Source organism: Symphalangus syndactylus, chromosome 3 (genome assembly GCF_028878055.3).
Source record: "Symphalangus syndactylus isolate Jambi chromosome 3, NHGRI_mSymSyn1-v2.1_pri, whole genome shotgun sequence".
NCBI classification, from domain to species: Eukaryota; Metazoa; Chordata; class Mammalia; order Primates; family Hylobatidae; genus Symphalangus; species Symphalangus syndactylus.
This window is the reverse complement of record NC_072425.2, coordinates 134,300,843-134,327,568: the sequence shown is the minus strand read 5'-3', so window position 1 is coordinate 134,327,568 and position 26,726 is coordinate 134,300,843. Positions and strand designations below refer to the sequence as shown.

At 43.1% G+C, this 26,726-nt stretch overlaps 2 protein-coding genes and 1 long non-coding RNA gene across 13 annotated transcripts in view; 2 read left to right on the top strand and 1 right to left on the bottom strand.

The window, feature by feature from the left end:
- The window catches only part of BACE1 (beta-secretase 1), a 31,072-nt gene extending 26,759 nt beyond the window's left edge, over positions 1-4,313 (top strand). For 4 of the 8 annotated variants that reach the window (XM_055273279.2, XM_055273278.2, XM_055273277.2 and 1 more), the window contains exon 9: positions 216-4,313. In XM_055273279.2, the coding sequence (XP_055129254.1) occupies positions 216-457 (242 nt within the window). In that variant the 3' untranslated portion in view covers positions 458-4,313. The remainder of the gene's footprint in view (positions 1-215) is intronic. The other 4 variants (XM_063635544.1, XM_063635545.1, XM_055273282.2 and 1 more) reach the window with 1 other exon arrangement.
- A 9-nt stretch (positions 4,314-4,322) lies between these two features.
- Positions 4,323-26,726, bottom strand: part of RNF214 (ring finger protein 214) — a 58,994-nt gene continuing 36,590 nt past the window's right edge. For all 4 annotated transcript variants that reach the window (XM_055273273.2, XM_055273274.2, XM_055273275.2 and 1 more), the window contains 9 exons: positions 9,989-10,085; positions 9,734-9,822; positions 8,591-8,681; positions 8,297-8,395; positions 7,725-8,101; positions 7,462-7,594; positions 7,150-7,254; positions 6,790-6,885; positions 4,323-4,925 (listed from right to left, as the gene is read on the bottom strand). In XM_055273273.2, the coding sequence (XP_055129248.1) occupies positions 4,860-4,925; positions 6,790-6,885; positions 7,150-7,254; positions 7,462-7,594; positions 7,725-8,101; positions 8,297-8,395; positions 8,591-8,681; positions 9,734-9,822; positions 9,989-10,085 (1,153 nt within the window). In that variant the 3' untranslated portion in view covers positions 4,323-4,859. The remainder of the gene's footprint in view (positions 4,926-6,789; positions 6,886-7,149; positions 7,255-7,461; positions 7,595-7,724; positions 8,102-8,296; positions 8,396-8,590; positions 8,682-9,733; positions 9,823-9,988; positions 10,086-26,726) is intronic.
- On the top strand, positions 8,108-16,685 carry LOC134736131 (uncharacterized). The gene is made up of 2 exons (XR_010119879.1): positions 8,108-8,266; positions 16,374-16,685. It is a non-coding gene; the product is annotated as an uncharacterized lncRNA (long non-coding RNA).

Below are 26,726 nucleotides of genomic sequence, written 5' to 3'. Positions count from 1 at the left end.
GAAGGGCTGCTGCTCCCAGTGACTTGGGAGGGGAGACAGGCCTCTACCTGGTGCTGGCTTCCCGGCCTGCTCCTAAGTATCTCCTGGGAAGGAGATTAGATAGCTTCTGCATGGGCTAATTTCAAGGCCTCACTATCAGGAAGTTCTTTTTATTATATAACCCAAACTGCTCTATGACAATGAGAACTGTCCATTCACATTTGCCTTCTCCCCAGTGCACGATGAGTTCAGGACAGCAGCGGTGGAAGGCCCTTTTGTCACCTCGGACATGGAAGACTGTGGCTACAACATTCCACAGACAGACGAGTCAACCCTCATGACCATAGCCTATGTCATGGCTGCCATCTGCGCCCTCTTCATGCTGCCACTCTGCCTCATGGTGTGTCAGTGGCGCTGCCTCCGCTGCCTGCGCCAGCAGCATGATGACTTTGCTGATGACATCTCCCTGCTGAAGTGAGGAGGCCCATGGGCAGAAGATAGAGATTCCCCTGGACCACACCTCCGTGGTTCACTTTGGTCACAAGTAGGAGACACAGATGGCAACTGTGGCCAGAGCACCTCAGGACCCTCCCCACCCACCAAATGCCTCTGCCTTGATGGAGAAGAAGGAAAAGGCTGGCAAGGTGGGTTCCAGGGACTGTACCTGTAGGAAACAGCAAAGAGAAGAAAGAAGCACTCTGCTGGCGGGAATACTCTTGGTCACCTCAAATTTAAGTCGGGAAATTCTGCTGCTTGAAACTTCAGCCCTGAACCTTTGTCCACCATTCCTTTAAATTCTCCAACCCAAAGTATTCTTCTGTTCTTAGTTTCAGAAGTACTGGCATCACACGCAGGTTACCCTGGCGTGTATTCCTGTGGTACCCTGGCAGAGAAGAGACCAAGCTTGTTTCCCTGCTGGCCAAAGTCAGTAGGAGAGGATGCACAGTTTGCTATTTGCTTTAGAGACAGGGACTGTATAAACAAGCCTAACATTGGTGCAAAGATTGCCTCTTGAATTTAAAAAAAAAAAACTAGATTGAATATTTATACAAATGGGGGCGGTTGGAAAGAGGAGGAGAGGGAGTACAAAGACAGGGAATAGTGGGATCAAAGCTAGGAAAGGCAGAAACACAACCACTCACCAGTCCTAGTTTTAGACCTCATCTCCAAGATAGCATCTCATCTCATAAGATGGGTGTTGTTTTCAATGTTTTCTTTTCTGTGGTTGCAGCCTGACCAAAAGTGAGATGGGAAGGGCTTATCTAGCCAAAGAGCTCTTTTTTAGCTCTCTTAAATGAAGTGCCCACTAAGAAGTTCCACTTAACACATGAATTTCTGCCATATTAATTTCACTTGTCTCTATCTGAACCACCCTTTATTCTACATATGATAGGTAGCACTGAAATATCCTAACCCCCTAAGCTCCAGGTGCCCTGTGGGAGAGCAACTGGACTATAGCAGGGCTGGGCTCTGTCTTCCTGGTCACAGGCTCACTCTTTCCCCCAAATCTTCCTCTGGAGCTTTGCAGCCAAGGTGCTAAAAGGAATAGGTAGGAGACCTCTTCTACGTAATCCTTAAAAGCATAATGTTGAAGATTCATTCAACAGCTGATGCCCTATAACCCCTGCCTGGATTTCTTCCTATTAGGCCATAAAAAGTAGCAAGATCTTTACATAATTCAGAGTGGTTTCATTGCCTTCCTACCCTCTCTAATGGCCCCTCCATTTATTTGACTAAAGCATCACACAGTGGCACTAGTATTATACCAAGAGTATGAGAAATACAGTGCTTTATGGCTCTAACATCATTGCCTTCAGTATCAAGGCTGCCTGGAGAAAGAATGGCAGCCTCAGGGCTTCCTTATATCCTCCACCACAAGAGCTCCTTGATGAGGGCCATCTTTTTCCCCTATCCTGCTCTCCCCTCCCTGCTCCTAATGGTATATGGGTACCCAGGCTGGTTCTTGGGCTAGGTAGTGGGGACCAAGTTCATTACCTCCCTATCAGTTCTAGCAGAGTAAACTACGGTACCAGTGTTAGTGGGAAGAGCTGGGTTTTCCTGGTATACCCACTGCATCCTACTCCTATCTGGTCAACATGCTGCTTCCAGGTATGCGACCTGCCAAGTGTGGAATTACCTGATAAGGGAGAGGGAAATACAAGGAGGGCCTCTGGTGTTCCTGGTCTCAGCTAGCTGCCCACAAGCCATAAACCAATAAAACAAGAATACTGAGTCAGTTTTTTATCTGGGTTCTCTTCATTCCCACTGCACTTGGTGCTGCTTTGGCTGACTGGGAACACCCCATAACTACAGAGTCTGACAGGAAGACTGGAGACTGTCTACTTCTAGCTCGGAACTTACTGTGTAAATAAACTTCCAGAACTGCTACCATGAAGTGAAAATGCCACAATCTGCTTTATAATTTCTACCCATGTTGGGAAAAACTGGCTTTTTCCCAGCCCTTTCCAGGGCATAAAACTCAACCCCTTCAATAGCAAGTCCTATCAGCCTATTATTTTTTTAAAGAAAACTTGCACTTGTTTTTCTTTTTACAGTTACTTCCTTCCTGCCCCAAAACTATAAACTCTAAGTGTAAAAAAAGTCTTAATAACAGCTTCTTGCTTGTAAAAATATGTATTATACATCTCTATTTTTAAATTCTCCTCCTGAAAAATGAATGTCCCATTCTCCACTCACTGCATTTGGGGCCTTTCCCATTGGTCTGCATGTCTTTTATCATTGCAGGCCAGTGGACAGAGGGAGAAGGGAGAACAGGGGTGGCCAACACTTGTGTTGCTTTCGGACTGATCCTGAACAAGAAAGAGTAACACTGAGGCGCTCGCTCTCATGCACAACTCTCCAAAACACTTATCCTCCTGCAAGAGTGGGCTTTCCAGGAAGCCGTTAAGCCCCCTCCTCACCCCTTCCTTTTTTCTTTCTTTACTCCTTTGGCTTCAAAGGATTTTGGAAAAGAAACAATATGCTTTACACTCATTTCCAATTTCTAAATTTTCAGGGGATACTGAAAAATACGGCAGGTGGCCTAAGGCTGCTGTAAAGTTGAGGGGAGAGGAAATCTTAAGATTACAAGATAACGAATCCCCTAAACGAAAAGAACAACAGAACTGGTCTTCCATTTTGCCACCTTTCCTGTTCATGACAGCTACTAACCTGGAGACAGTAACATTTCATTAACCAAAGAAAGTGGGTCACCTGACCTCTGAAGAGCTGAGTACTCAGGCCACTCCAATCACCCTACAAGATGCCAAGGAGGTCCCAGGAAGTCCAGCTCCTTAAACTGACGCTAGTCAATAAACCTGGGCAAGTGAGGCAAGAGAAATGAGAAAGAATCCATCTGTGAGGTGACAGGCAAGGAGGAAAGACAAAGAAGGAGAAGAGTATCAAAAGCAGAGAGGAGATCATTTAGTTGGGTCTGAAAGGAAAAGTCTTTGCTATCCGACATGTACTGCTAGTACCTGCAAGCATTTTAGGTCCCAGAATGGAAAAAAAAAATCAGCTATTGGTAATATAATAATGTCCTTTCCCTTGAGTCAGTTTTTTTAAAAAGTTAACTCTTAGTTTTTACTTGTTTAATTCTAAAAGAGAAGGGAGCTGAGGAAATTCCCTGTAGGAGTAAAGATAAAAGGATAGGAAAAGATTCAAAGCTCTAACAGAATCACAGCTTTCCCAGGTATAAAACCTAAAATTAAGAAGTACAATAAGCAGAGGTGGAAAATGATCTAGTTCCTGATAGCTACCCACAGAGCAAGTGATTTATAAATCTGAAATCCGAACTACTTTCTTAATATCACTTTGGTCTCCATTTTTCCCAGGACAGGAAATATGTCCCCGCTAACTTTCTTGCTTCAAAAATTAAAATCCAGCATCCCAAGATCATTCTACAAGTAATTTTGCACAGATATCTCCTCACCCCAGTGCCTGTCTGGAGCTCACCCAAGGTCACCAAACAACTTGGTTGTGAACCAACTGCCTTAACCTTCAGGGGGAGGGGGATTAGCTAGACTAGGAGACCAGAAGTGAATGGGAAAGGGTGAGGACTTCACAATGTTGGCCTGTCAGAGCTTAATGATTAGAAGCCAAGCCAGTGGCAGCAAAGGAAGGCTTGGCCCAGGAAAAACCTGTGGGTTGTGCTAATTTCTGTCCAGAAAATAGGATGGACAGAAGCTTGTGGGGTGCATGGAGGAATTGGGACCTGGTTATGTTGTTATTCTCGGACTGTGAATTTTGGTGATGTAAAACAGAATATTCTGTAAACCTAATGTCTGTATAAATAACGAGCGTTAACACAGTAAAATATTCAATAAGAAGTCAAACTACTAGGGTTACTTTTTTTTCCTCAATGAGAGTCTCACTTTATCCATTTGGAGTAGAGTGGCTAAAACAATACTGAGGCTTCTGGAGGCTTTCGGTAAGCAAGGCATCTGGTTGGACAGTGGGTGAGCACCAGGCTTTAAATCTGCATACATGAACCTTAAGAAAATGGACTAGAGGCTGAGCCAAACCAAAGCAGAATGGCCTTAGAGCAACAGCAGGTTCCTAGGTGGTTTTTATATTGTATTTGAAAACAGCCCTGGGCAGGGATATCATAATTTCAAGGCCAAACTAAACATCATCTTCCCTACAATCTGCATCCCCCAAAGGAATTGCAAGATGAGGGGGAACAGACTGTTTCTGCATAATATACATACTTTCATTTACGAACATTGGAATACAGACTTTCTATACACACATTACCTATATAATAAAAATGTACATGGCATGAGTATATGTCACTGTATAAATATAGAGTTTTAGAAATCTTGAACCCGCGCTTCCTGTTCACATCAGTTTCTCTTCTTCTTCCTCCCCAGTCAGGTCCGTCATTTAAGAGTTGGACAAAAGGGACAAGTGTCATTTGTGTTGGTCTGGGCCCAGAATTTGATACACTGGAAAGAAAGAAAGACACACCTCAGGTTTATCTGGAAAAACAAAGGGAAGGAAGGAGAGAATGCCAAAAAGGTTCAACAAGGCCTAAGTCAGAAAAGTTCTCACACTGAGGTACAAGAAGGGCTTTTTTTTGTTGTTCTTTTTTCTTTTTTTGAGACAGAGTCTCATTCTATTGCCCAGGCTGGAGTGCAGTGGTGCGATCTCAGCTCACTGGAACCTCTGCTTCCTGGGTTCAAGCTATTCTCCTGCCTCAGCCTCCAGAGTAGCTGGGATTACAGGCGTTCACCACCATTCCCAGCTAATTTTTATATTTTTAGTAGAGATGAGGTTTCACTTTGTTGGCCAGGCTGGTCTTGAACTCCTGGCCTCAAGTGATCTGTCTGCCTCAGCCTCCCAAAGTGCTGGGATTACAGGTGTGAGCCACTGTGCCTGGCCCCAAGAAGGGCTATTCAATGGCTCTTACCCCAAAAGAATCCTCAGTGCAAGTGAACCTGTCCTTTTTATGAGGAACATTAACAATGAGCTGATGAAAGTGTTCATGATGCTGCTTTTTGTTGAATGTCTAGTGTGACTTGCTCCCCCTTAGGATCCATTTTGCCTGAGATGAGCATCTCTGTTCTAATACCTGACACCCTCAAATCTTATTCAGGAATTTTTCTTACCAAGAATTTAGATGTAAATTCAGTTTCTACCTCTTGGAAAAGCAAAATGAACAAAACAAAATGTTGTTAAGAGGGAATCATCCCTGCTACTAAGAGATTTAACTCTGCCTGGCAACATAAAAAAAATAGGAATGACTTGTCAGTCTGTGAAGATAATCTCTAACCGGCAAGCCTTCCAAGCTATTCTGTTAATGGAGTTACTAATCTCACACTCAGGTCCTCCATTCCATTCCTCTCATCTAGGCAAAGTCTTCTGATATTTTGAACAACAGTTAGATATGTGGGATTATCACTCATTGTCAATTTTCCAAGAAAGTTATTTAGTGCTCAGTATGAATTGCTTATCCAGTCCCCTGAAGGGAATGGGGTAAAAAGCTGAGAGATCCTAACTGCAGTATTCTGAATTATGCTAATGTTTAAGCCACAATTTATTGAAAATCTTATGATTAGATATTAGAGACCAGGTGCAGTGGCTCACGCACGTAATCCCAGCACTTTAGGAGGCTGAGGCAGGAGGATCACCTGAGCCCAGGAGTTTGAGACCAGCCTGGGCAACATAACAAGACCTTGTCTCTATTAAAAAAGAAAAAAAAAATTAGCTGGGCATGATGGCATGTGCCTGTAGTCTCAGCTACTCAAGAGACTGAAGCACCTTGAGCCTAGGAGATTGAGGCTATAGTGAGCTAGAATCGTGCCACAGCATTCCAGTCTGGGCAACAGAAAGAAACCCTATCTCAAAAAACAAACAAAAAAAAGGCTGGGCACGGTGGCTCACGCCTGTACTCCCAACACTTTGGGAGGCCGAGATGGGCGGATCACAAGGTCAGGAGTTCGAGACCAGCCTGGCCAACATGGTGAAACCCCATCTCTACTAAAAATACAAAAATTAGCCAGGCATGTTGGCGGGCGCCTGTAGTCCCAGCTACTCAAGAGGCTGAGGCAGGAGAATCACTTGAACCTGAGAAGTGGAGGTTGCAGTGAGCTGAGATCACACCACTGCACTCCTGGGCAGTGCACAGCCTGGGCAACAGAGAGAGACTCTGTCTCAAAAAAAAAAAGATATTAATGATGAGCACCAACACAGTAAAGAAAAATTATTTTAGCTGTCAGGAAAAAAAAAAGAGTAGAAAATGAGAAAGACAAATTATTTTAGCTGTCAGAAGAAAAAGTGTAGAAAATGAGGAAGGTCTGTAACACCTACCTCCTTGTGCAATACATGGGTACACGCCATTGGATGCAGCTCACTGGGCTGGACGAGTTTCTGACACATTAGACATAGCTTACAGGTGGCTGGAGCCTGTAGAACAGAGGCGGCATGGTCAAAAGGCAAGGAACCTCTGGGTCTCCTTGCCTTTTATGCCCATAATTCCATGTAGCAAAAAGATTTATATCAAAAGAAATAAAAATCCAAATATAGATTCTTGCCTAAAATATTTGCATTTTCCCAGTAGGGCTGCAAATAACCCAACTGATGGTTTCTTCCTGCACTCCACCTGTAAACCCACTCCTTCCTCACCTCCAGCTTCTCCATATCACAGTGTTCAAAGAAAAAGAGTCTTACATGTGAAGACCTTCCAGGATATGAAACTTGGGCAGAAGGCAAGAACATTGGGGTACTGATTTGGGCCAGCGGAGCAGGGAACAAGGCCCGGATGCGACCAAGTGGCTGTAGGTAGAAACACGGTCAGAGTAAGAGAAGAGAGTCTGAGTAATAGCATATCACAAAAATCACTTATTTCCCAGTCCAGCAAAAGAAAAAAGCAGACTAGCTACCTCTGACTGGAATGCTTCTTCCCACCCCACATTTTTCTGAAATCTACCTCTTCCGCAGCCCTCAACAGGCCTAAGTTCTCTCCCAAGTGGCTTTTCTCACCTGAGTACTTGCTGCCACCCGCTCATGTTCTGCCAGTCGTGCAGCAACCAACTGGATAAGTTCCTCCATGGTCAGGCCTGCCATGGTGGTACGTGCTGTCTTGATCTGCTGAAGAATGTTCGTCATCTGGGCCCTGAGAAAGAAAAATGTTGAGGGAGAGAAAGCCTACGCAATACCCACGGGGAACACCCATGTAACCTCTATTTTAACCCATAAGCATTTCTCTGATAAAGACATCTGAATCAGTCCTTGAAGATACTTACTTATTGCACTGTGGGAACCGGGTCAGCAGCTTCTCCAGGATCTTCTCCAGTTTGTCTACTGGTTGGGGCCGGGGAGTTTCAGTAGAAGCCTTAACACCGCCCAAGCCTGGGGGAGGCGGGATGGAGGCGGCAGGGGGCATGTGTGGACCGTGGGGGCTGACAAGGGAACCCAAGCCAGGGCTATTTCTGCCATGGGAGCCAGGAAGGGGTGAGGAAGGCTGGTTGGGCTGGGAAAGGGCAGGGTTCAGGATTGGGAAAGACAAGGAGCGAGGATCTGCACTGGGCATAACCATGGGCATTGTGACCTGCCCAATGGAGAAGGGCATCCGAGGAGCCAGAGAGGGACTGGGTTGAAACACCTGAAGCATGAAGTCTGTCTGCAGATGAGAAGAGGTAGAGGACGAGAGAGAAAGGAAGAAAAAGAAAGTTTAGGAAACTGGAGAAGAAATCGATGAACAACTCTTGCACTGAACAGGGATGGTTCCAATATCTTCATAAAAAGAACACGTAGAAGACTCTGCTGCTGCTACCAACACAGAAAGGTGAACTTCCCCGCAAAGCCACTCTCTTACCTCTGATGGGGGTGGAGGTAAAGTGGGAGTAGGGATTTGAGGAAGGCTGCTCAGCTTGGCTCCGTTCCTCACTAACTGGATATGACTATTAAATTGGTCCTAAAAAAAAAAAGCATTATTTTTACTGCTGAACTGACTGAGGCTCTCTAGAAAGACAGCACCATCCATTATCAGGAAAACAAAAGGAATAGTAGGATAGGCCCCAAATGGCAATGCAAAAGGCTACCTCCCAATTGCTGGAAGTGTTAAGCACAGACTAACACTGACTGAATTATGACTCATAAATATACTTACGCGAACATTCTTTTTCATTATCCGAACTCCATTCAGTCTCGTCTCCCACTCCTGTTTGGAACGAACTGTCTCCAGTGTTGGGGGAGTTGACCTTTCAAGAAACCAACAGGAATTTACAGATTTAAAGAAAGCCCTGCTGGGCACAGCGACTCATGCCTGTAATCCCAGCATTTTGAGAGGCCAAGGTGGGCAGATCACTTGAGCTCAGGAGTTCTAGACCAGCCTGGGCAATGTGGCTAAACCCTGTCTCTTAAAAAAATGCAAAATTAGCCAGGTGTGGTGGCTCGCACCTATAGTCCCAGCTACTTGGCAGGCTGAGGTAGGAGGATGGCTTGTGCTCAGGAGACAGGTTGCAGTGAGCCAAGATGGCACCACTACACAACAGAGGGAGACCCTGTCTTTAAAAAAAAAAAAAAAAAAGCCCAATTCCTAATTCTCTGAGATAGCAAAAGCAAAATAGTAGCTGGCTAATTGCCATTGAGAAGAGGTAGGAGCAGGTGCAGGAGAAGCCCAAGATTCGAATTCCTTTGCCTCACTTTAACTCCAGTATCTTTTAAGTAATTGAGAAAGAGAACCAACAACAGAGAGAGGGTTCTTGTCTGCCTGAAAATGCCACAGGGGTCCTCCAAGTTCCACGGCAGAAAGAAAATAAATGACTACATAGGAAACGAATCTCCAAAGACCATTGTTATGCTTTATAGGTTAACAGACGCTGGTTATTTTTTATTTTTTAGAGACAGGGTCTCACTGTCACCTAGGCTGGAGTGCAGTGATGCAATCCAAGCTCACTGCAGCCTCGGCCTCCTGGGCACAAGTGATCCTCCTGCCTCGACCTCCCAAAGTGCTGGGATTATAGGAACATGCTATTACATCTGGCTTTAACAGATAGTGTTTATCCAAATGGAAACAAAACATTAAAAAATGCAAAACTATAAAACTGTGGCAGGGAAGAGTTACAGTATAGAACTTTAGAATGTGAGAAGAAAAATCACTGAGCAATTGCTATTGCAGACAGAGATAGCCTTACAATTCCTGTGCAGATAGAATAAGTGCCAGACTAGCTGGTCTAGGAATTAAAAAACCTAAACAAACAAACAAACAAATTGCAAGACAATTAAAGCTCTAGAATGGAAAGGTACTTACTTGAGGTAAGTAAGGTGCAATTCTGCCTCTTTTTCTGCTTCTTCTAGTTTCAGTACCAGTAACTCTTTCCGGCTCTCTAGTGATAAGATCTAAGGAAGCCACGCACATATAAATACTTTATTAATTTTACATACGCAAAGGTACCCCTAGGTAGTGAAAACAAATGCTTACTGGCTCTCCTATTACTATGCCAAAAGTAGATACCATCTGGAAGCCTGAAATTAAGACTTTGAAGATATCAGCTCCTCTTCTCACCTCTGCCTTCCAGGCCCGTTCAGTCTCTTCCATAATGTTCCTATTTATTTCGCCATCCTGATTCTTGAGTCTATCCAGTTCCATTTCCCACACCTCTCTGTAAGATAAGAAACCAAGAACAAAACTAAGCTTGTTGAGAGACACTAGGGCAAAAGTACAACCCAAAATTGGTCAGCCAAGTATGTTACAGGAAGTCTTACTCTAAGTATTAACTATACTTATTTTTCTTTCTTCTTTTTTTTTTTTTGCTAATCAAAAGAGAGCTGGAGTATAAGTATAAAATACAGATACAGACAAATAATGTTTACAGTGGTCTGCAGTTGCATAAAGGCCCTATATTTGAAAGTAAAAATGTTGTGACCGGGCGTGGTGGCTGACACCTGTAATCCCAGCACTTTGGAAGCCCAAGATGGGCAGATCACTTGAAATCAGGAGTTTGAGACCAGTCTGGCCAGCATGGTGAAACTCCATCTCTACTAAAAATACCAAAATTAGCTGGGTGTGATGGCACATGCCTGTAGTCCCAGCTACTCAGAAGGGTGAGGCAAGAGAATTGCTTGAACCTGGGAGGTGAAGGTTGCAGTGAGCCGAGATCGCACCACTGCACTCCAGCCTAGGCTACAAAGCAAGACTGTCTCAAAAAAAAAAAAAAAAAGTTTGTATCTCCACTTGCTAAAATAAGGTTACCTACAGTAGGAAAAAGACTGCATCTTAGAATAAAAGCCCTCCATTGAAGGCAGAACGTTCTTCTATGTTCAAGAGGATTCAAAACCATTATGGCATTCTGCATTCTTATTTCCCAACAGGTCTTTTAGTATGGGTCCTGAAGAATGCAGGACCGAACACAGGGGTCCACTTTTTTGTTTGTTTGTTTTTTATAGACAGGGTCTTACTCTGTTGCCCAGACCAGAGTACAGTGCTATGACCTTGGTTCACTGCAGCCTCAACCCCCTGGGCTCAAGCAATCTTCTTGCCTTAGCCTGCCAAGTTGCTGGGACTACAGACACAAGCCACCACGCCTGGCTGATGCTTACTTACTATTTTTTGTAGAGACTGGGGTCTCACTTTGTTCTACAGGCTGTTCTCAAACTCCTGGGATCAAGTGATCCTGCCACCCTGGCCTCCCACAGTGCTGGGATTACAGGCTACTGTGCCTGGCCAGAGGCCTACTTAATATTCATCCTTAATGCAGCAAATCACTAATGTGCTACTAAGCACACTGATACAAGCTTATTAATTTTCAAATTTTCCTAGCTATAGTAAACATGCTTCAAAAGGAAAAAAATGTTCTCTTCATACCTCAGGACTTCTCATTTTCCTTGGTTTCCTCCCTCCTTACATGCTTTCCCCCAACTCAGCATGAGAGTGACCAACTGTCCTGGTTTGCCCAGTACTGAGGGATTTCCCAGGATGGATGACTTTCAGTGCTAAAACTGGGATGGGTGATCACCCTACTCAAAACTATAGAGGCCGTTAAGCAACGTAGCCGGCAAAGGAATTTCCTTATATTAAATTTGATTGTGGTAAGTTTTATAGCTGGAAGCCTGGATTACCAGGATCAGTGGACAGAATAGGATGAAAATACTTAAATTATCTCCCCGACATTTTAGAAAAGTAAAAATAAAATAAGAAGAAAAGCTTGGGAAGAGTTACATGTTTTTTTGTTTTTTTTTTTTTTTGAGACAGAGTCTCACTCTGTCGCCCAGGCTAGAGTGCAATGGTGTGATCTTGGCTCATGGCATCCTCTGCCTCCTGGGTCCAAGCGATTCTCCTGCCTCAACCTCCCGAGTACGTGGTACTACAGGCACGTGCCACCATGCCCGCCTTATTTTTTGTATTTTTAGTAGAGACAGGGTTTCACCATGTTAGCCAGGATGGTCTCAATCTCCTGACCTCATGATCCACCCGCCTCAACCTCCCAAAGTGCTGGGATTACAGGTGTGGGCCTCCGCGCCCGCCAAGAGTTACATCTTTTTTTTTTTTTTTTGAGACGGAGTCTGGCTCTGTCACCCAGGCTGGAGTGCAGTGGCACAATCTCGGCTCACTGCAAGCTCCACCTCCCGGGTTCACGCCATTCTCCTGCCTCAGCCTCCCGAGTAGCTGGGACTACAGGCGCCCGCCAACACGCCCTGCTAATTTTTTTTTGTATTTTTAGTAGAGACGGGGTTTCACCGTGTTAGCCAGGATGGTCTCGATCTCCTGACCTCGTGATCCACCCGCCTCGGCCTCCCAAAGTGCTGGGATTACAGGCTTGAGCCACCGCGCCCGGCAAGAGTTACATCTTAAGAGAAATGTTCCCACTTTTCTTTTTTTTTTTTTTTGAGAGGGAGTCTCTATCTGTTGCCCGGTCTGGAGTGCAGTGATGCAATCTTGGCTCACTGCAGCCTCCACCTCTCAGGTTCAAATGATTCTCCTGCCTCAGCCTCCCGAGTAGCTGGATTACAGGCGCCCACCACCACGCCCGGCTAATTTTTTTTTGTATTTTTAGTAGAGATGGGGTTTTGCCATGTTGACCAGGCTGCTCTCGAACTCCTAACCTCAGGTGATCCACCCACCTCGGCCTCCCAAAGTGCTGGGATTATAGGCGGGCCACTGTGCCTGGCCCCCACTTTTCTTCAGTGAGAGAAACTTTTATTTCTCTTCTGTTTTTGTAGTAACCTTACATATACGAAAGAGAGCAATTTGCTTAACAGAAGTTTATGAAGCCCTTCCTCTCACATATTCTTGCTTTTGACCCAATTCTCCACATATCCCTGGTTCTCTATTTCATGTATAGGGAGAGAGGGTGTGCGTGTGTGTGTGTTACACACTTATTCAATCTCTGACATTGTCGGCCCTCTACGGACAAGGTATATTCATCTATTAGAAATGAGAAGTAGGTGGGCATTTTCTGCCTTAATCTCTAGGTATTGCTTCCCCAAATTAACTTCCTAGCAGAAAACACATTATCTAACAATTTTCTTTTTTAAGACTGTCACCCAAGCTGGAGTACACTGGCGGGATCTCAGCTCACTGCAACCTCCATCTCCCAGGTTCAGGCAATTCTCCTGCCTCAGCCTCCCAAGTAGCTGGGACTACAGGTGTATACCACCACATCTGGCTAATTTTTATATTTTTAGTAGAAACAGGGTTTTGTCATGTTGGTCAGGCTGGTCTTGAACTCCTGACCTCAGGTGATCCACCAGCCTCAGCCTCCCAAAGTGCTGGAATTACAAGTGTGAGCCACTATGCCCAGCCTAATAATTCTTTAGACAAAGATTTTATAGGCAGCTGTGTTTTCTTGCTACAACACATATTCCCTCAGTTCCAAAATATATGAAGAGTCAGAATGCTCTTACCATAAAAATATGTGAAATACATTACAGAGTCAATCCATCTAGCCTACTATTCACTCTGACAATCGGATAATTGTAGGAAAACATGACAGTTGCCTTTTGTGACTGATGTTATCCTTGAAGATTATAGATTCTCACTGAACATCTCTAACTTTCATTAAATACATTGTCAACTACAAATATAAACTTATATTAGAAAAATCCTCTTATGTCAATGGAAACATTCCACATATTCACACACAAAAAATTTTTTCCTTTGGGTTTTTTGCCACATTTACCTCACTGGGATCTAACAAAAGGAACTACATGCAACAATAGCAAAAATGGTTAAGAAATTATTTTCTTATTTTCTTTTTTTTAGAGAGAGGGTTTCACTGTATTGTCCAGGCTGGAGTACACTGGCATGATCATAACTCACTGTAACCTTGAACTCCTGAACTCCCACCTCAAATTCCTGAGTAACTAGGACTATAAGCATGTATCATCATGCCCAGCAAATTTTTTAATTTTTTTAGAGAAAGAGTCCCACTATATTGCCCAAGCTGGTCTGGAACTCCTGGACTCAAGCGATCTTCCTGAACTGGCCTCCCAAAGCTCTGGGATTACAAACATGAAACACTGCGCCCGGCCTTGTTCCAGTTCTGAGGGGGAATGCTTTCAGCTTTTCTCTCTTCAGTATGATGGTGGCTGTGAGTTTGTCATATATGGCTTTTATTACTTTGAGGTTATGTTCCTTCTGTGCCTAGTTTGTTGAGGGTTTTGTTTGTTTTTTTTTACCACAAAGGGATACAGGATTTTATCAAATGCTTTTTCTACATCTATTGAAATGATCATATGGTTTTTAATTGGTTTATGTGGTGAATCACATTATTGACTTGTGTATGCTGAAATATCCTTGCCTCACTGGGATGAAGCCCACTTGATTGTGCTGAATTATCTTTTTGATATGCTGTTCAATTTGGTTTTGCTAGTACTTTGTTGAGGACTTTTGCATCTATGTTCATCAGGGATACTGGTCTGCAGTTTTCTTTTTTTGTTGTGTCCTTTCCTGGCTTTGGTATCAGGGTGAGACTGGCTTTGTAGAATAAGTTAAGAGAGGATTCCCTCCTTCTTGATCTTTTGGAATAGTTCCACTAGGATTGGTATCAGCTCTCTGTATGTCTGGTAGAATTTGGCTGTGAATCCATCTGGACCTGGGATGTCTTGGTTGGGAGATTTTTTAAATTACTGATTCAGTCAAACTACTTGCTATTGGTCTGTTCAAGATTTCTATTTCTTCGTGGTTCAAGCTTGGGGGATTGTGTGTTTCCAGGAATTTATCCAGTTCATCTGGGTTTTCTGGTTTGTATACATATACGTGTTCATAGTAGTCTCAGATGATCTTTTCTATTTCTGTGGTATCAGTTATGATATCTCCATTTTCATTTTTGACTAAGTTTATTTGAATACTCTCACAGCTAATCTACCTAATGGTCTATCATTTTTGTTTACCGTTTCAAAGAAACAACTTTTAATTTTATTGATCCTTTGTATTTTTTGGTTTCAATTTTGTTTAGTTCTGTTCTTTGTTATTTCTTTTCTTCTGCTAGCTTTGGGTTTGGTTTCTTCCTGTTTTTTTTAGTTCCTTGAGGTGTGATATTATTAGATTGTCAATTTGTGATCTGTCTTTTTGATGAAGGCATTTGGCACTATAAACTTCCCTCTTAGTATTGCTTTTGCTGTATCTGAGATTTTCATAACTTCTGTCACTGTTATCAATCATTTTTTAAAAATTTTAATTTCTATCTTGATTTCATTGTTAACTCAAAGATCATTCAGGACAGGTTGTTTAATTTCTAATTTTTATAGGTTTGAGAGTTCCTCTTCGAATTGATTTCTAGTTTTATACTGCTAGGGTCTGAGAAAACATTTAATATTATTTCTATTTTAAAAATATATTAAGACTTGTTTTGTAGCCTATCATATGGCCTATCTTGAAAAATGTACCACTAGGCCAGGTGCAGTGGCTCACACCTGTCATCTCAGTTGTTTCTGGAGGCTGAGGTGGGTGGGTCACTTGAGGTCAGGAGTTCAAGACCAGCCTGGCCAACATGGCAAAACCCCATCTCTACAAAAAAAAAAATTTACAAAAATTAGCCAGACATCATGGCACGCATCTGTGGTCTCAGCTACTTGGGAGGCTAAGGCAGAAGAACTGCTTGAACCCGGGAAGCGGAGGTTGCAGTGAGCTGAGATTGTGTTATTGCCATTGCACTCTGGCCTGGGCAGCAAGAGTAAAACTCTGTCTCAAAAAAAAAAAAAAAAAAGAGTCATGGCTGGGCACGGTCGCTCACGCCTGTAATCCCAGAACTTTGTGAGGCCAAGGTGGGCAGATAACCTAAGGTCAGGAGTTCGAGACTAGCCTGGCCCAACAGGGTGAAACCTCATCTCTACTAAAAATACAAAAAAAAAAAATTAGCCAAGTGCAGCAGTGGGCACCTGTAATCCCAGCTACTCAGGAGGCTGAGGCAGGAGAACTTCTTGAACCCAGGAGGCAGAGGTTACAGTGAGCCAAGATCGTGCCATTGAACTCCAGCCTGGGCAACAAGAGCAAGTCTCCATCTCAAAAAAAAAAAAAAAAAGAAGTCATTTGTTTTCCCAGTACTAGGGGCTTTCTCCTCTTTCCCCTTCATCTAGTAAGATAGTATATTAGCCCCAAATTCTAACTAACTACTTCTTTGAGTTACCCACCACTGAGTTCTTCCATGTGTATGCACATTGCACATGTAAATAAACTCTGTTTTTCCCTCCTGTTATCTGTAATTTTGAAACTGTCCCTATAAACTGTATGAAATTCATCAGGGAAGAAGGTGGGGAGAAACAAAAATAAACGAGGCTTGCAGCACATGCAGTGTTTATCATGAGGTTAGCTTGCTCTCTGACTAGCTTCTTCACCAGTGTTTGGTGCCTGCTGCCTCAGAATCACATAGACCCTGCTACGAAATTTAAGTTCCCCTTAAGTGTTCTATAGACAACATGAACATTATAAAACATTAAGTTTTCCCTTTAAGATATTCTTTCAGGTCCTGCATAGCTGTGAAATTATTGACATCAGCCTGTCTGAAGGACCCCACTGACGCCAGTTGGTCTGAAGGATCCCAGAGAAGCTGACTCACCAAAAAATGCAGTTTCCACATCTTGATGATTTCATCCCCTGTATCCCAACCAATCAACGACCTCAATTTTCCAGCCCCTTACCTTCCACAATCCCCTTAAAACTTAAAATACCAGCCCATAACTCCTCAGGGGAAATGGATTTGAGGGTCTCCTCCCATGTCCTCACTCAATGCTCTGCAATCATTAAACTCTTTCTCTGCTGCAAACCCTGCTGTTTCAATGTAACTGATCTACTACTGTGCAGTGGTCATATAAACTTGTTGGTTGTATAACATTTTGTCAGTTTAATTTACGGGCCCTAATCTCTGAACATAAGAAGGTAGAGAAAAGGTTTCTCTTCCCCTGTACAACATAGGTAAAATATCCATTCAAAATTCAAAGTAAACAAATAGATTTTAATGTACTAGTATAAAAAACTTCACAGTTTGCCAGGAATAAAACTAAGACATAAAAAAAAAACAAATTTAAAAATAAAAGCAAAATGTTTATTGATGTGGTTTCAGATCCCACAATGCAACTTAACTTTAAGACACCAACACGTCAAGTTTTGGCATAGTATCAAAGATGAATATCCACAATTATCTTTAAAAGCTATTAAAATACTCTTCGCTTTCCAACTACTTATCTGCATATCATCAGACTTTCTTTATATATTTCAACCAAAACAATATATTGCAATCAATTAAACATAGCAGATAAGAAAAGTAAGCTTCTTCCATGAAAGAGATTTACCAAATGTAAACAATATTATTATTCTAACTAACTGATCTTTATCTGAAAAATATTTTTCATAGAAAATATGCTATTTATGTTAACACACAGGTTTATTATTATTTTAAAATAAATTAATGCATAAATATTAAATTTTTTCTCAGTTTTAATTTCTGGTTCAGTAAATAGTGATAGATAAAATCCATATAAACAAAACCTCTTTGGGGTCCTTGTTAATTATTAAGAGTTTAAAGGGGTCCTTAGACTAAAATGTTTCAGCACCTCTAATCTAGTATACTCCCATGTCATCTCTACCCACATGGATAATTTTTAGCATCTAGTCATATTCCTTATTTTCTACCCTTTACAACAACCTTTGTGAACGCAATATCCATATTCATGATCCATTTGAGACTAAGACCTTGGAGTTCTTCCTCCTCCTAAACTTCATTCCTTGCCAATTGCCTACCAGGAAAGCCATTTCTTTCTTTTTTTTTTTTAATTTTTAAATTTTACTTTAAGTTCCGGAATACTAGTGCAGAATATGTAGGTTTGTTACATAGGTATACATGTGCCATGGTGGTTTGCTCCACCTATCAACCCGTCATCTAGGTTTTAAGCCCCACATACATTAGCTATTTGTCCTAATGCTCTCCCTCCTCTTCCTCCCTATCCCCCCAACTGACCCTGGTGTGTGCTGTTCCCCTCTCTGTGGCCATGTGTTCTCACTGTTCAACTCCCACTTGTGAGTGAGAACATGCGGTGTTTGGTTTTCTGGCAGCAAAGCCACTCCTTAAACCATATTAACACACAGTCTACACTGAAAACCTCAAACTTTGGTCCAGGCAAGGTGGCTCATGGTGGTGGTTGGTGGTTGTTTTTAGAGACAGGGTTTCACTGTGTCACCCAGGTTGGAGTACAGTGGCACAATCGTAAGCTCACTGGAGCCTCAAACTCCTGGGCTCTAGTGATCCTCCTGCCTCAGCCTCCCAAGTAGCTATAGGCATATACCACCATGCCTGGCTACCAGCACTTTGGAAGGCCAATGCAGGAGGACCACTTGAGCCCAGGAGTTCAAGACTAGCCTGGGCAACATGGCAAGACCCTTGCCTCTACAAAAAAATAAAAAGATTAACTGGGCACGGTGGTGTGCTCCTGCAGTCCCAGCTACTTGGGAGGCTGAGGTGGGAGGACTGCTTAAGCCCAGGAGGTTGAGGCTTCAGTGAGCTATCATCACACTACAGCCTACATGATGCAGCGAGACCCTGTCTCAAAACAGAATACAACAACAACAAAAAAATACCTCAAACTTTGTTCTGTCATTTTGTGACCACGACCTCCTTTCTAATCACCATTCCAATCCTTCACAAGGAATTAATGAGAACTGATCAACTCCTACACTATCCAGGTCATTCGCTTCATTTCTAGCTCCTTTTCTGCTAATGTTTACTACACATACTAGCATGGATATCCTGCAAAGACTTCAAATTTAACCTGTCCAGAAGATAATTTAGGACTCTGCTTCTGCCAGAAATGGAGTACTAGGGACAGATTTACCCTGTGGCCCTAAAGAACTAAACAACTGGACAAAACATGTGAAACAGTGTTTTCAGACACTGGACAATAGGCAGCACAGGACTGTGATCATTGAGAAAGGAATACATATGAAAGCAGCCCTACAATTGCTCCAGCTCACTGCCTGGAGGCAGTTTCCAGTCTGCAGCACAGGGGCCGCAAATGCAAACAGAGCTGGCATTGTTGCTAAATGAGACAAAAACAAGGGTTCAGGCCGGGCGCGGTGGCTCACGCTTGTAATCCCAGCACTTTGGGAGGCCGAGGCGGGTGGATCACGAGGTCAGGAGATCGAGACCACGGTGAAACCCCGTCTCTACTAAAAATACAAAAAAAAAAATTAGCCGGGCGTGGTGGCGGGCGCCTGTAGTCCCAGCTACTCGGAAAGGCTGAGGCAGGAGAATGTCCTGAACCTGGGAGGCGGAGCTTGCAGTGAGCCAAGATCGCGCCACTGCACTCCAGCCTGGGCGACAGAGCGAGACTCTGTCTCAAAAAAAAAAAAAAAAAAAAAAAAAACGGGTTCACAGAGGCCAAGGTGGCTAGAATTTTGAGGGCATAATACAAAGAGTAGGAGCTGTCTTCTTGGCCTTGTTAGGGTACAGAAAACGATACCCCAAAATACGATGCTTTGGTATGCTTTATGCTTTGAATTAAAGAAAACTGGCTGGGTGAGGTGACTCACACCTGTAATCCCAGCACTTTGGGAGGCTGAGGCAGGCGGATCACTTGAACACAGGAGTTTTGAGACCAGCCTGGGCAACATGGCGAAAACCTGTCTCTACTAAAAATACAAAAATTAGCCAAGCGTGGTGACACATACCTGTAATCCCATCTACTTGGGTGGCTGAGACAAGAGAATCACTTGAGCCCAAAAGGCAGGAGCTGCTACAGTGAGCCAAGATCACGCCACTGCACTTTAGCCTGGGGGACAGAGCCACATTCTGTCTCAAAAAAAAGAAAAAAGAAAACTGAGGCAAGATGTGTTGGCTCACACCTGTAATCCCAACACCTTGTGAGGCAGAGGCAGGAGGACTGCTTGAGTCCAGGCATTTGAGTTGAGACCAGCCTGCGCAACACAGTGAGACCCTGTCTCTACAAAAAATAAAAATAAATTAGGCTGGGTGTGGTGGCTTATGCCTGTAATCCCAGCACTTTGGGAGGCCAAGGCGGGTGGATCACCTGAGGTCAGGAGTTCAAGACCAGCCTGACCAACATGGCAAAACCCTGTCTCTACTAAAAATACAAAAATTAGCCGGGCGTGGTAGTAGGCACCTGTAGTCCCAGCTACCAGAGGGCGGGGGTGGGGCGGGGGCTAAGGCAGGCAGAACTGCTTGAACCCAGGAGGCAGAGGTTGCAGTGAGCCCACATCGTGCCACTGTACTCCAGCCTGGGCAACAGAGAGAGACTCCATCTCAAAAAAAATTAAAATAAGTAAATAAATTAGAGTGGTGTGGTGGCACATGCTTGTAGGCCCAGCTACTTGGGAGGCAAACGTGGAAGAATCATCGGAGCCCGGGAGGTCAAAGCTGCAGTCAGCCGTGATCATGCTACTACACTACAGCCTGGACAACAGAGCAACTGAGCAAGACCCTGACTCAAAAAAAAAAAAAGAAAAGAAAAGAAAATCGAAAAGCCTCAGAAATAAGCCTCAGAACCAAGGTCTGCCTCCAACCGTCCGCAAGCCCATCTCTCTGGTCCTCTTTCCAGAAGCACCAAGAGGGATTATCTTTGGAATTTCCTTATCTAAGAAAATTCTTATCTCTGCGAAAGAAATGCAAATGTCTTAAGATCCCCTACCTAGGAATCTCACCAAACAACAACGAAAGATTCACTACCAGAGAAGAGAAGAGACTGGAAGTCATCAACATGTCCAGGTAAGACTTTTCATTTATAGATGGTCACTGACTTATGATGGGGTTACATCCGAATAAACCCATTGTAAATTGATTGCGTAAGTTGATTTTTAACTCATGATACTTTCAACTTATGATGACATTTTCTGGACATAGCCCCATAGTAAGTCAAGGAGTACACAAAATGTGTATTGTTTTCCTAGTATCATAAAGTGGAAAAATCGTAAGTCAAACCATTGTAAGTTAGGGACATCTGTACGCTTCTGAGGACAGTTCAGACAGATTACCTGGGAGACAACAGGCATAAGACAACCTTTGTTAGGCCGAGCACAGTGGCTCCAGTGGCTCACGCCTGTAATCCCAGTACTTTAGGAGGCCGAGATGGGTGGATCGCTTGAGCTCAGGTGTTCCAGACCAGCCCGGGAACATGGCAAAATCTCATCTCTACCCAAAACACAAAAATTAGCAGGGCGTGGTGGCACGCACCTATCGTCCCAGCTACTCAGGAAGCTAAGGTGGGAGGATCACCTAAGCCTGGGGAGGTCGAGGCTGTGGTGAGCCATGATCATGCCACTGCACTCCAGGCTGGGTGACAGAGTGAGACCTTGTCTCAAAAAAAAAGAAAGACAACTTTTGTTCACAGTGAAGTTCTGCCCTTCATCTTCCTGCCACCTCCCCCAAAGTTCAAAGAACGTTGTCCCAGGCTATTGTTCTTTTTTTTTTTTTTTTTTTTTTTTTTTTTTGAGACAGAGTCTTGCTCTGTCGCCCAGGCTGGAGTGCAGTGGCGCAATCTCGGCTCACTGCAAGCTCCGCCTCCCGGGTTCACGCCATTCTCCTGCCTCAGCCTCTCCGAGTAGCTGGGACTACAGGCGCCCGCCACCACGCCCGGCTAATTTTTTTGTATTTTTTTAGTAGAGACGGGGTTTCACCATGGTCTTGATCTCCTGACCTCGTGATCTACCCGCCTCGGCCTCCCAAAGTGCTGGGATTATAAGCGTGAGCCACCGCGCCCGGCCCAGGCCATTGTTCTTTAGGTTCATTCTTTTTTTTCTTTTTCATTTTTAATTTTTAGAGATGAATTCTAGCTACATTGCCTAGGCTGGTCTCAAACTCCTGGCCTCAAGCAATCCTCCTCCCTCAGACTCCCAGCTGCTGGGATTACAGGCATGAGCAACTGCACCCAGCATTTGGGCTCATTCTTTTCCCCTGAAAATAATTTACTCTTATAACCTTCATCTCCCCTTCCCTGTTAAAGAAGGGTAGGTATATAAGCATCTGGACTTCCCTGGGTTATCATTCTCCTGCAATTCCCCTGTGCTTACTATGCACATGAAATAAATTTTATATGCTATTTTATCCTATTAATCTACCTTTTGTCAGTTAATTTTTAGTGAACTTTTAAAGGGCAAAGACAACGCTTTCCCTCTTTAATCCTATAGCCTCTCAAACTTATGAATCATTACCAAGAGAAACTAAAGAAGAAAAAGAGCGCTCTTTCGTGTTCGTGAATCAGAAGACTCAATATTGTTAAGATGTCAATTGTTCCCAAATTGATCTACAGATTCTATACAAACCCAATCAAATTCCAAGCAAGCTGTTTGTAAAGGCTGATAATTTGATTCCAAAATGCATATGAAAATAAAAAGTCTCTAGAATATTCAAAACAATTCTGGAAAAAACACCAAAGTGGGAAAATGCACTGATTTCAACATTTACTACGCAGTTACAAGGAAAGACAAACAGATTGATGTAATGGAATAGACAGTAAAGAAATAGAGCCACACTTTTGTGGTATAAGGGAAAATACAATTAAAAATAAGAGATTTAATTCTCCCTGTTGAAAATAATAAAACAGACTCTCCCCGACCAGTCCCCCAATCTTGTCTTTCAAATTTTCTTTCACTCTCCTTTTCAAATATATTAAAATCTTTCTAAAGGCTAAAAATAGTCACACAAATCAGGAATGTTTCAAGGACCTGGGAGCCATCTTTTTCAAATGCAAACATCAAAGGAGACAGCTTCCCTATCTCTCAGTTCCCAGTAGGAAGGTAAGAGCCTAACTCTGAAGAGCACCTTGCTCCAATTTACAGAACTACCTCCTGTCAGAATAATATGACTAAGAACAGTTTGTTTCTCCTCCAGATAAAGCCAATACAGGTGGTCTCCCAAATTAACATAATAAAGTTAGGACAAACTATGCTTGACAAATGGTGCTGTCAAGTCCTCTTACTTGAGGACTAACAATTGTTTATCTTAAAAGTGTGTATTGTAAAGGGTTACCTCGGCTTGGCTACCTACATAAGGGAGTAAGATTCTATCAGTCTTTGCAATATCTCAGTGGATTTGTGATGTGCATCACATCTGGTTTAATGTTTATTCAATAATAAAACTGTTGTCTTTCTCTACTGCCTTAGTGAGAGGTTTTCTGGGATGCAAGAAGATTTTCATTTTTTAAATTGTATTTCCCCAACAGTGGTCATTTTATGTTCTACAAAAGTGCCAAGGTACCTCAATGGGGAAAGGATAATCTTTTCAACAAATGGTGCTGGAACATGTATTTATATTTATAATAAAAAAAAAAGCCTTTTTTTTTCACACGTGATCTTGCTCTGTCGCCCAGGCTGGAATGCAGTGGTGCAATTTCAGCTCACTGCAACCTCCACCTCCTGGGCACAAGCAATCCTCCCACCTCAGCCTCCCAAGTAGCTGGGACCATAGGCATGCACCACCACTCTCGGCCAATTTTCTTTTTTTTGTATTTTTTGTAGAGATGGGGGTTTCATTATGTTGCCCAAACTGGTCTCAAACTCCTCAGCTCAAGCAATCCACCCACCTCGGCCGCCCAAAGTGCTGAAATTACAGGTGTGAGCCACTGCACCTGACCAAGAAAATGAACCCTGACCCTTACTTCGTACCAGATTGAAAAATTAACTCAAAATAGTTAAATGTAAAAGTTAAACGTAAATGTTAAATGTACAAGTTAAAACTATTAACCTCCTAGAAGAAGGTGATCTTGGGTTGGGCAAAGATTTCTTGGGCCACAAAATACATGAACCACAACAAAAACTGGCAAGCGAGACTTCATCAAAATTTTGCCTTTTGTGCTTCAAAAGACACTGTTACAAAAATGCAAGGGCAAGCCACAAACCAGAAAAAAACACTAGTGAAATACATATCTGATAAAATCACTTATAGAGAACATATAAAGAACACCTGATATGAGAGGACTGTCTGAGCCCAAGAGTTTGAGATCAGCCTGGGCAACACAGTGGGGCCGTGCCTCACAAAAAAAAAAAAAAAAAAAGGTCGGGGGCCAGACATGGTGGCTCATGCCTGTAAACCCAGCACTTTGGGAGGCTGAGGTGGGAGGATCACTTGATGCCAGGAGTTTGATATCAGCATGGGCAACATGGAAAGACCCCCATCTCTCCAAAAAAAAAGAAAAAAAAATTAGCCAGACATGGTGGCACATATCTGTGGTCCCCTACTTTGGGGGCTGAGGCAGAAGGAATGCTTGAGCCCAGGAATTCAAGGCTGCCATGAGCTATGATAGTGCTACTGCATTCCAGCCTGGGTGACAGAGCAAGACCCTATCTCCATTAAACAAAAACAGAAAGAAAAAATAATTCTTACAACTCAATAAGAAGACAGCATGCTTTTTTAAATGTGCAAAATATTTGAATAGATGCTTCACCAAAAAAGAAAGACAAAAGACAAATAAGGGCATGAATAAATGGTCAACATTAATAGTCATTAGGGAAATGCAAATTAAAACCACAATGAGATATCACTATACACTTATTAGAACAGCTAAAATTAAAGACTGACAAAACTTAGTATTAGTGAGGATATGGAGTAACTGAAATGCTTATATGTTGCTGGTAGAAATGTAAAATAATAAAGCAACTTTGGAAAACAGTTTGGCAGTTTCTTATAAAGTTAAGCAAACATATGGCCAAAAATCTCACTCACAACACTTTACCTAAGAGAAAACATGCCAACATATAAGACAAAAAATAGAAACAACCCAAATATCTATCAACTAGTGAATATATAAAGAAAACTGATACAGTCTTATAATGGAATACTACTCAGCAATAAAGCAGAATAAACTATGGATACATAAAAACATGGATGAATGGATGAATCACAAGAGAATTATCCTAAACAGGATAATTCCTAAGCAGTTAACAAATCTCATCAATCCTACCGCAGAAAGCCTTTCCTTTCTGTTCCTTTGCTACTTGGATAAGGCTCTCATGTCATCTCACTGGCACTCTAATAGTCTCCCTGACACCAGTTTATCAGTTCTTTAGCCCATCTAATGTAATGCAGCCAGAGATCTTCTCCTTCCAATAAGCGCAAAGTTGTTCCTAACAGACCAACCAACCTGCAGATTAAAAAAATCTAAATTCTGCCCAGGCACAGTGGCTCATACTTGTAATCCTGGCACTCTGGGAGGCCAATGTGGGCAGATGGCTTGAGCCCAGAAGATCGAGACCAGTTTGGGCAACATGGTGAAACCTTGTCCCTACAAAAAATACAAAAATTGGCCAGGTGTGGTGGTGCATGCCTGTAGTCCAGCTTCTTGGGAGGCTGAGGTCAGAGAATCACTTGAACCTAGGAGGCAGAGGTTGCAGTGAGCCGAAATCCTGCAACTGTACTCCAGCCTGGGCGACAGAGTGAGACTCCATCTCAAAAAAAAAAGGTAAAAAAGTATCTACCTGGAGCACTAGAGAGTAAACAAGAAACAGACAAATAATAAACTGGAGAGGATTTGACCATTAGAAAACATGAATTATTTCTATTTCTTGGTTTGTTATTTGTTTGTTTTTTGAGTGGGGTCTTGCTCTGTTGCCCAGGCTGGAGTGCAATGGCACAATCACAGCTCACTGCAACTTCAAACTCCTGGGCTCAAGCAATCCTCCCACCTCAGCCTTCTGGTAGCTGGAACTACAGGTGTGTGCCACGACACCCAGCTAATTTTTTTCTTTTTCCTTTTGTAGAGACAAGGTCTCACTATGTTGCCTAGGTTGGTCTCGAATTCCTGGCCCAAGTGGTCCTCCTGCCTCAGCCTCCCAAAGTGCTGGGATTAGCAGAGAAACAGAATTGAAATGACGGAACTGAAAAATACACTACTGAAAATATGAAATTTACTGCATGGGCTTAATAGCAAAAGGAAAATGATATAGAACAGCAAGTGAACTTGAAGACACATCAATAGAAATTATGCAGTGTGGGGCCAGGCGCAGTGGCTCATGCCTGTAATCCCAGCACTTTGGGAGGCCAAGGTAGGAGGATCACCTGAGGTCAGGAGTTCGAGACCAGCCTGGCCAACATGGCAAAACCCCGTCTCTACTAAAAATACAAAAACTAGCCGGATGTGATGGTGGACGCCTGTAATCTCAGCTACTTGAGAGGCTGAGGCAAGAGAATCGCTTGAACTGGGGAGGCGGAGGTTGCAGTGAGCTGGGATCACACCATTGCGCTCCAGCCCGGGCAACAAGAGCGAAACTGCATCTCAAAAAAAAAAAAAAAAAAAGAAAAAAAAGAAATTATCCAATATGGCCCAGCGTGGTGGCTCACGCCTGTAACCCCAGCACTTCTGGGAGGCTGAAGCAGGCAGATCACTTGAGATCAGGACTTCGAGACCTTCCTGGCCAACATGGTGAAACCTTGTCTCTACTAAAAATACAAAAATTACCCGGGCATGATGGCACATGTCTGTAATCCCAGCTACTTGGGAGGTTGAGGCAGGAGAATTGCTTGAACCCAGGAGGCAGAGGTTGCCGTGAGCCGAGATCGTGCCATTACACTCCCCTGGGTGAAGAAACAAGACTGTCTCAAAAAAAAAAAAAAAAAGAAAAAGAAAAAAGTAAAGAAATAAATTATCCAATATGAGAAATAGAACAAAAAAAATTGCAAAGAAATGAAGAGAGCCTCAGTGAGCTGTCGGACAATATCAAAAGGTCTAATTCACGTGAGTGGAGTCCCAGGAGGAAAAAGGGGAATAGAGCAGAAAAAATATTTGAAAATTATGTCAGAAAATTTCATAAATTTGGCCAGGTGTGGTGACTCACACCGGTAATCCCAGCACTTTGGGAGGCCAAC